The 10,123-nt window shown below is 43.4% G+C and overlaps 1 protein-coding gene across 2 annotated transcripts; it reads left to right on the top strand.

The window, feature by feature from the left end:
* Nucleotides 1-1,114: 1,114 nt before the first annotated feature.
* On the top strand, nt 1,115-5,274 carry LOC125520641 (disease resistance protein Pik-2-like). 2 transcript variants are annotated; one of them, XR_007288780.1, is made up of 3 exons: nt 1,115-2,143; nt 3,003-4,560; nt 4,675-5,274. XR_007288780.1 is itself a non-coding variant. In XM_048685604.1 (2 exons), exons 1-2 carry the CDS (start codon nt 1,275-1,277, stop codon nt 4,444-4,446), a joined length of 2,313 nt encoding a protein of 770 aa, XP_048541561.1. In that variant the 5' UTR covers nt 1,115-1,274; the 3' UTR covers nt 4,447-5,274. The 2 variants fall into 2 exon arrangements, 1 of the variants encoding a protein (XP_048541561.1); XM_048685604.1 differs by having other exon boundaries at nt 3,003-5,274.
* The last annotated feature ends 4,849 nt before the right edge of the window (nt 5,275-10,123 follow it).

The raw sequence follows: 10,123 nt of genomic DNA, 5'->3' as shown, positions 1-10,123 counted from the left end.
GTACATGCTCTAGTTTGGTTTCTTACTAATACAGTAGTCCATGTCACTATATCAGTATTTTAATACTATGTAGTTTTATTTTAGTCGGTGATCCACTTTTGCCGGCAAGTCGACTGATTTGTTTGTTTTCGAGGCTTGACCGACTTCACGCGTATTACACAGCTGCATCTGAAGTCACGCTGCACTCCATAGACTGAGTCACTACTTAACCATGTAAACTACTCCAAATTATTATGTTGGATGATGTTTAGGTATATTATGACATCTAGGACATAATTATTAAGACACCTATTGTACTTGATCAAACATAGGATTTCTAGGCCATCTCTCTCTCTCCCTCTCTCTCTCTCTCTCTCTCTATTTTCTCAGGTAGTATTTGTAAAATACTAAAATATAATAGTTATATAGGTTATGACCTTTGTAGACAATGGAATTGAAAGTAATGTGATTAGACTTGACTGCACAGACCTAAAGGATTTGATACACTTCCGTTTTATATGGATTTACATGTCTTGATACACTTCCGTTTTATATGCACGCCCATCGTCATTTGGGGTATATGCCGTCATAGTGGTTAAAGTGGACCGCATTGATTGTTTAAGAAAATCGCAAGTTATAAACTAAGCAACACCTTGAATTCGTTGTAAACGATACCTTGAATTAGTCATGCTCAAGAAATAAGTAACATCAGCGTAGGGGATAAGCTCCCCTGAGTGCTCAGCCTTCTATGATAGTGAGAGAGGGGGGGGGGGGGGGGGGGGGGGGGGGTCATAGTTTTACTCCAATATAAGATTATAGTAGCAATCAATAAAATTAAAATATTATTAAAACATTTATCAACACAGTTGTAGGTAAAGAGAGGGAGGTAGAGGGGGAGAGAGATCATGTTTTCAGTCTAAATATGTTAATCAACACCCGGAGTTAAAATTTTGATGTTTAAGAGATATACTCCCTCAGGCCGAAAATATTTGCGTCTAGATACATCCTCTTTTATCCATTTTAATGACAAGTATTTCCGGACGGAGGGAGTATCTGAAATCATATTTAATATAGGTCTGGAGAGAGAGTATGTAATTGAGATTTTTATGGCCGGCGAGTAACACAAGGATGCAGACAGAAGAGAGAGTAATATCTTTAGTAAAGAAAGAGTACACCAATAACTCTGGTTAGCAGATATAAAGTCCAACCTTTGCTGCAAGTGGGATGAGCATTGCCATTTGCACGGCACAAACTCGGTCTAAATCCACATAGTAGCGGAAAGGGAGGGAGGAAGAATGGAGCGCACGGCGCACTCCCTGGTGAGCAATGTTGGGCACCTGATGGCCAACGAGGTTTGGCTGCTCCGCGCCGTGGGCCGCGAGGTCGTTGAGCTAAGGGACGAGCTGGCCACCATGAACGCCGTCCTCCGCATGCAGTCCGAAGCGGAGGACGGCGCCGTGGACCACTTCGTCCGGGAGTGGATGAAGCAGGTGCGCGAGCTCGCATACGATGCAGACGACTGCATCGACCTCTATTTACTCCGAATCAAGCGCCGTCCGAGTGACGGCTTCCTCGTCCGGTCCAAGCGCCTGCTTGTGACCCTTTTTCCACGGCGTCTCCTCGCCGGTAACATCAGGGCCCTGCGCTCCCGAGCTGTCACCATCAGCGAGCGCCATGCTCGTTACAGCTCTAGCTGCCAGGCACTACGCCCCTCAGCTCCGTTCGCTCATGTGCCGGCAGTGTGGGCGGAGTCAGCGCAAGCCCTTCGCCCTGCCGATGCTGACGACCCTGATCAGTTCGTCGGCATCCAGGAGCAGGCTAAGATCCTGGTGGCCATGATGGAGAAGGAAAAGGATGACAAGATTCAGGTTTTTTCCATCGTGGGGTTTGGAGGGCTCGGTAAAACTACGCTCGCCATGGAAGTTTGCCGGCAGCTGGAGACCAAGTTCGATCGCCAAGCGCAAGTGTCCGTGTCTCCGGCGTTCGACGGTGGGAACGACCTGCGTGCGCTGCTGAAACGCGTGCTTGAGCAGATTGCCACTGTCAAGTCAAAAAATGAGAAAGTCATCATGGAAGAAGAGGAACAGGATTCCGTGGGTAACATTGACAGAATGGATGTCGAGGAGCTGACGAGCACGCTCAAGGAACAGCTCAAAGGCAAGAGGTATGCAAACATAAACAGACTATATCAATTATAATATGTATATATGTATCTACATATATCTATTATTATATTAATGAAAACAAGAAGCAAACACATTGATCTAAAAGTCTACATAGGCAAAATAATCTACTCCATTGATTGTATTCTTGATCTAAGTAGGATGACTGAGATATAAACTGGATTTTTATTATAATTGGTTTCTGATGGTTTGTGAATTCAGAACGAGAACTAACAAACCCACGATTTCAAAATGAACTGGCCACTTGCACTGGCATCAACAATATCAAATAAACTGGCTACATCCTCACCGGTCAGGAGATAAGACCCGGTTTGGTGTGTATATTATTTTTATCAAAAGTTGAAACTTACAAGGTTTGACCAAGTTACAGAATAATACCAGCATCAGCAATATCAAAAAGATACGGTATACTATAAGGTATCATGATGGATCTAATTTTATTGATTACGAATTGTGGATATTGATAATTTTTTCTATTATTTTGGTCAAACTTTATAAATGCCGACTTAGGAAAACACTAGTATGCGCTATATTTTGAAATGGATGGAGTAACTAACATCATTCACAAAATTCCCTTGAGAAGAATTTCTATCTCAGCGGTTGTTACACCAAAAAGCATCTTTGCAGACCATTTGCCGCTGGGCCCTGGCCGGCAGGTAAAACCTGTCTTATAACCATCAGTGGTGACTAACACATGGTTCAGTTTCAGAGAAAACTCTCACCACTAATAAATCCGTATAAATTGATGTCGACAGAGTATTATAGCACTAATGGAATCTATAACTGCATTATAGTGCTAGCTTTATTGCGTGTAACTTGGAATATCTATGATGAAACCAGGTACCTCATTGTGATCGATGATGTATGGACAATAGCAGCGTGGGCTACAATACACTCCAAAAAGCCAAAAACTACATACGGCAGCAGAATCATTGTGACCACTCGGATAGATAGTGTGGGGAAAGAATGCAGTGGAGGTAGTGTATGTAAATACTACAGTATACAACGACTCAGCTTGGAAGACTCTAAGAAGTTGTTTGTGAGGAGAGCATTTGGCCCCAAGAGTACTTCTTGCCCAGAGGAGCTGAAAGCTTCAATGAACAATATTTTGAAAAAATGCAATGGACTGCCATTAGCTATTGTTAGCATTGGAAGCCTTTTAGCAAGCTATTCCTCTCCAGAAAACAGCCATATGAGGGAAACACTTTGTAGATCAATTGGTTCACAGATGGAGACCAACCCAGCCCTTGTGGGGATGAGGAATATCATCACACTTAGCTTCAACTATCTGCCTCATGACCTCAAACGTTGCATGACGTATGTTAGCATTTTCCCAGAGGATTATCAGATCAGCAAGGACAGGCTCTTGAGAAGATGGATTGCTGAAGGATTGATACCTGAGAAGCGGGGGCTTACTTTGATGGACACTGCAGAGGCCTACTTCAATGAGCTAGTGAATAGGAGTATGATTGACCAAGCCGGCTGTATAGTCACCTACTATAATAGAGTGGATTTGTGTCGGGTGCACGACATGATGCTTGAGGTCATGGTATCTAAATCAATAGAGGCTAACTTCGTTAGCTTGGTAGGCATTCAGTATGAAGGGATGTCATATGATATCGTTCGCCGCCTCTCCATCCATGATGCAAAGCAGGGGAGAAATTACTCCCCAACAGAGAAAGGCACAACGGGGAGTGGAATGGTGAATGTTATTGAGGGGATGAACACGAAGCACGTACGGTCATTGACCACATTTCATTCCGAAGGACACAACTTGCTGCTCGATCAACTAGGAAAGTTCAAACTACTGAGGGTACTTGATCTGGAAGACTGCAAGGACCTAAACAACAAGCATTTGAGGTACATTTGCAAGATGTACCTTCTTAAGTTCTTGAGCTTGAGAGGTACAGGTGTCAGTCTCATGCCTCCAGAAATCTGCGACCTAGAGCATTTGCAAACACTTGATGTCGATGATACTCTCCTCGAGACGCTTCCAAACAGTGTGATAAAGCTTACAAAACTTGAGAGGTTGATGTTCTCCAATAGGAAAAATTGGACTGCCCTATGGACATTGCCCAAAGGGATCTCAAAAATGAAGGCATTGCGCGAGGTGACTAGAGCAGTCATTAGAAATGTTGAGGTTGCCATAGAGATCGGTGATCTACAACAATTGGAATGGATATTTGTCTATCTCGATAGAAGGTCCGAGCAGGATAGTGATATTAGACGAGAGTTTAAATGCTCACTAAGTAAGACATCATCCCTTCGGTGGCTCGATGTGTGAGAGCTGAATGATGTCTATAGAAATGACATGGACTATCTCATGGACCTCGACACGCCACCACAGCTTCTGCGGTACCTTAGGTTTGCTGGATATATTTCTCGGATTCCAGACTGGGTCGGTTCACTCGCCTTTCTCACCGAGTTCACCATTTCATGCGCAGAACTTGTAGGCGACCAACCATTTGAGGTCCTTTGTAAGTCTCCCATCCTGAATAGCATCTTGTTTCAGGTGCATTTTTACGTTGATGAAGATCTGGTTGCACGGAGCGCCCACAAGTTTCGTATGCTCAAGAATATGAGAGTGATAAATGCTGCTAAAACTCCCAAAGTTTTCAGTTTTGGGGAAGACTCCATGACAAAGCTCGAGATACTTGAATTGGACTTCGGAGGCTGGCATAAGAGCATTGTTGGCATCCAACACTTGACGAACCTTAAACAGGTGCGCCTCAGCGGCTACGGTAATAACATTTCTTTGATCGATGCAGCCAATGAGCTAAAAGCCGAGAGTGATAGACGCGGCAGGTCCAATCAATTTCCATTCACAGTTGTTGTGAGATACGGTTGATCACTCTCTCCTCTGTTCTTTGTGCACGTGAGCTGCTCTTGTCAGGTTTGTTTGTTCGTTTTTGTTATCTTTGTCAAGCTGTTGCTGCTGCTGCTGCTGCACGTTTTCATCAAAACTGTTACACTAGTTATGGTGTTGGGTGGGTGAATTATCCGGTTATCCCTATCGTTGTTTCTGAATGTGGTGTTGTGTTTCTTGTCCAGCATGATAGACTTTTGCTGTTTTGTTAAAGCACTCTAATAAAGATGGAGTAATTTGTAGCAAGTTTTGTGTGCCTTAGTATACATTCGAGTATATAAACAGTGATTATTATTTATGGTATGCATTAGCCCGGCAAACTGTTGTTCCTCTTAATGTTTAACTAGTCATTTCCTCTATCAAGGCAATGCATTAGTCAGGTGAAATAGTGCATGTATGGTTTCTGAATGAGATGGCCTGTAGGCACAAACTATACAGTAAACTGCAGCAGACAAAAATAACACCTAGTGATACAACAGATCAGCAAGACATTGATAAGACGGAATTTTTGCAGACTATAGTCAGGATTAGCACTACCATCATCGATAATTACTTAAAAAGACAGGCGTGCAATCTCGTTGGATCAAACGTAAAAAGCATACCCAGACAAAGCAGAGATTTCTATCACACTGGAATGTGCATTAGGCGAGAATCACCAAAATTAACATGGAAAAAACTAAGGGTTCATCAATTGGGCTTAAGACCAACAACAGTCAGTCTATTCCCAAAAAAAGAAGTCATTCACCTAGGCCCTAGCTGAGGAGGTGCGCCAAGGGCTCGTACCACTTAGTCCGGTCTCGTGTTCGCTCTCTAGGTCTAAGGCTCTTGCGTGATAGGAGGGCATCCAGTTCATGGTACTGGTTGGAGAGGAGGGGATAAACGTTAATGGAGCGTACATACCTCAAGGGAAGAGGGAGGAGAGCTCGACCACCGGCGACTGTGTATACACGGCGGCGGCGGCCACTGCACACACTCTGCTCCGGATGGACAGATTAATGGGCCAGGCCTGCCTGGCCTTGTACTCTATTTGCGTTGTCCCTTGTATGACTTTTTATTTTCACAGCAGTGTTATCCCTTGTGTAAGAAAACAATGGTTATACAGTAGTAGTAGTTGTGTTAAAGTCAGAAATAATCATAGAACATCAGTGCATTGTTTTAACCAGCGATCTATATTTGCTTAATCGGTAAAAAAATACAAAGACATGCACAACAAAAATCCCTAATAAACACGAAAATTAGTCCACCAAAGCTCAAATTGTTGGGGAACGCGGTAATTTCAAAAAATTTCCTACGCACATGCAAGATCATGGTGATGCATAGCAACGAGAGGGGAGAGTGTTGTCTACGTACCCACGCAGACCGACTGCGGAAGCGTTGACGCAACGTAGAGGAAGTAGTCGTACGTCTTCCCGATCCGACCGATCCAAGCACCGTTACTCCGGTACCTCCGAGTTCTTAGCACACGTACAGCTCGATGACGATCCCCGGGCTCCGATCCAGCAAAGCGTCGGGGAGGAGTTCCGTCAGCACGACGGCATGGTGACGATCTTGATGTTCTACCGTCGCAGGGCTTCGCCTAAGCACTGCTATAATATAATCGAGGTGGAATATGGTGGCAGGGGGCACCGCACACGGCTAAGGAACGATCTCAATGATCAACTTGTGTGTCTAGAGGTGCCCCCTGCCTCCGTATATAAAGGAGCCAAGGGGGAGGGGGCCGCATATTTCTCCGATTTGGGTTCGAGCTTATCATATTGAAGCTTTTTCACATAAGCATTGCAGCCCCAAACTTTAAGAAACGACAACTTTGGTTTCTTGCCAAACCATAGTTCATAAGGCGTCGTCTCAACGGATTTTGATGGTGCCCTATTTAACGTGAATGCGGCCGTCTCTAAAGCATAACCCCAAAACGATAGCGGTAAATCTGTAAGAGACATCATAGATCGCACCATATCTAATAAAGTACGATTACGACGTTCGGACACACCATTACGCTGTGGTGTTCCGGGTGGCGTGAGTTGCGAAACTATTCCACAATTTTTTAAATGTACACCAAACTCGTAACTCAAATATTCTCCTCCACGATCAGATCGTAGAAACTTTATTTTCTTGTTATGATGATTTTCAACTTCACTCTGAAATTCCTTGAACTTTTCAAATGTTTCAGACTTATGTTTCATTAAGTAGATATACCCATATCTGCTTAAATCATCTGTGAAGGTGAGAAAATAACGATATCCGCCACGAGCCTCAATATTCATCGGACCACATACATCTGTATGTATGATTTCCAACAAATCTGTTGCTCTCTCCATAGTACCGGAGAACGGCGTTTTAGTCATCTTGCCCATGAGGCACGGTTCGCAAGTACCAAGTGATTCATAATCAAGTGGTTCCAAAAGTCCATCAGTATGGAGTTTCTTCATGTGCTTTACACCGATATGACCCAAACGGCAGTGCCACAAATAAGCTGCACCATCATTATCAACTCTGCATCTTTTGGCTTCAACATTATGAATATGTGTGTTACTACTATCGAGATTCAACAAGAATAGACCACTCTTCAAGGGTGCATGACCATAAAAGATATTACTCATATAAATAGAACAACCATTATTCTCTGATTTAAATGAATAACCGTCTCGCATCAAACAAGATCCAGATATAATGTTCATGCTCAACGCTGGCACCAAATAACAATTATTTAGGTCTAATACTAATCCCGAAGGTAGATGTACAGGTAGCGTGCCGACCGCGATCACATCGACTTTGGAACCGTTTCCCACGCGCATCGTCACCTCGTCCTTTGCTAGTGTTCGCTTAATCCGTAGTCCCTGTTTCGAGTTGCAAATATTAGCAACAGAACCAGTATCAAATACCCAGGTGCTACTGCGAGCTCTAGTAAGGTACACATCAATAACATGTATATCACATAAACCTTTGTTCACCTTGCCATCCTTCTTATCCGCCAAATACTTGGGGCAGTTCCGCTTCCAGTGACCAGTCTGCTTGCAGTAGAAGCACTCGGTCTCAGGCTTAGGTCCAGACTTGGGTTTCTTCTCTTGAGTAGCAACTTGTTTGCCGTTCTTCTTGAAGTTCCCCTTCTTCTTTCCTTTGCCCTTTTTCTTGAAACCAGTGGTCTTGTTGACCATCAACACTTGATGCTCCTTCTTGATTTCTACCTCCGTAGTTTTCAGCATTGCGAAGAGCTCGGGAATAGTCTTGTTCATCCCTTGCATATTATAGTTCATCACGAAGCTCTTGTAGCTTGGTGGCAGTGATTGGAGAATTCTGTCAATGACGCAATCATCTGGAAGATTAACTCCCAATTGAATCAAGTGATTATTATACCCAGACATTTTGAGTATATGCTCACTGACAGAACTGTTCTCCTCCATCTTACAGCTGTAGAACTTATTGGAGACTTCATATCTCTCAATTCGGGCATTTGCTTGAAATATTAAGTTCAACTCTTGAAACATCTCATATGCTCCATGACGTTCAAAACGTCGTTGAAGTCCCGATTCTAAGCCGTAAAGCATGGCACACTGAACTATCGAGTAGTCATCAGCTTTGCTCTGCCAGACGTTCATAACATCTGGGGTTGCTCCAGCAGCAGGCCTGGCACCCAGCGGTGCTTCCAGGACGTAATTCTTCTGTGCAGAAATGAGGATAATCCTCAAGTTACGGACCCAGTCCGTGTAATTGCTACCATCATCTTTCAACTTTGCTTTCTCAAGGAACGCATTAAAATTCAACAGGACAATAGCACGAGCCATCTATCTACAATCAACATAAACAAGCAAGATACTATCAGGGACTAAGTTCATGATAAATTTAAGTTCAATTAATCATATTACTTAAGAACTCCCACTTAGATAGACATCCCTCTAATCTTCTAAGTGATCACGTGATCCAAATCAACTAAACCATAACCGATCATCACGTGAAATGGATTAGTCTTCAATGGTGAACATCATTATGTTGATCATATCTACTATATGATTCACGCTCGACCTTTCGGTCTCCGTGTTCCGACACTAGTAGAAAACGGGCCATTAGCACCGGTTCGTAAGGCCCTTTAGTGCCGGTTTCAGAACCGGCAGTAACATTTTGGCACTAAAGCCCCCCCCCCCTTTAGTACCGGTTCAGCACGAACCGGTGCTAAAGGTCAACCACGTGGCACGAGCCAGCTCCGGGGGCCGGGAGCCCTTTAGTACCGGTTGGTAACACCAACCGGTACTAAAATGTTTGGGGGATTTTTGGTTTTATGATTTCTTTTTCATTTAATTTTGTGTTTTCCATTTTAATTCTTTTTCGTTTGCTGGTATTTTACGGTACTACACATTGTACACGTTATGCATATATATATAAATAGAATTTCTAGTAGAACCAATCATATATATATATCATCAATGTCTCACAAACCACCATATTAATTTACACATACACACATGTATAGCTATATACAATTTCTCCTACATATGCATGTTGCCTTCGGAGCTAGTGGCATTAGCCTAATTGGTGCCTTCGGAGCACGATGACAATTGGAAGTGGTTCATGACATGTTCGATGGGAGCGGTAGCGTGTAATAGTATTCTCCCTTCGGATTTATGACCTGGTCGAGCAAAAATCCCGCTATTTCCTCTTGAAGTGCTTCTACGCGCTCCGTTTCTAGAAGCTTGTCCCGCACCTCTTTAAACTGTTAAGAAGGAGATCAATATGCATGTGTATTAGTTGTGTGACTAGATATCGATAATGGTGTAAAAATTGTGAATAGTGTTCTGACAAGCATACCCATTCCTGTCTTTGAGATCTGCTCCTTTCGGACGCCATCATGCGAATGTTCTCGCAAACGCAGTATGCACACAGATTAGTCCCCTGCGCCTGCTTCAGGGCCTTTATTACGAGAATGGAATTTAATTTGATCAGATAATAATTAATCAAGCATGATAATTAAAGAGATGGCAGCTAGCTAGCTAGCTAGTACTACTTAATTACTTACCTTGGATCGAAACCATTTCAGCTGTGGTTTCCATTCGCCTTCCGTGACGCTGATGAACCTTGCCCAAGCCCTGCCCGCCGACAAAGAAAA

Source organism: Triticum urartu, chromosome 7 (genome assembly GCF_003073215.2).
Source record: "Triticum urartu cultivar G1812 chromosome 7, Tu2.1, whole genome shotgun sequence".
Classification (NCBI taxonomy): Eukaryota; Viridiplantae; Streptophyta; class Magnoliopsida; order Poales; family Poaceae; genus Triticum; species Triticum urartu.
The sequence above is the reverse complement of the archived record's forward strand: the minus strand, read 5'-3'. Positions and strand labels throughout refer to the sequence as shown.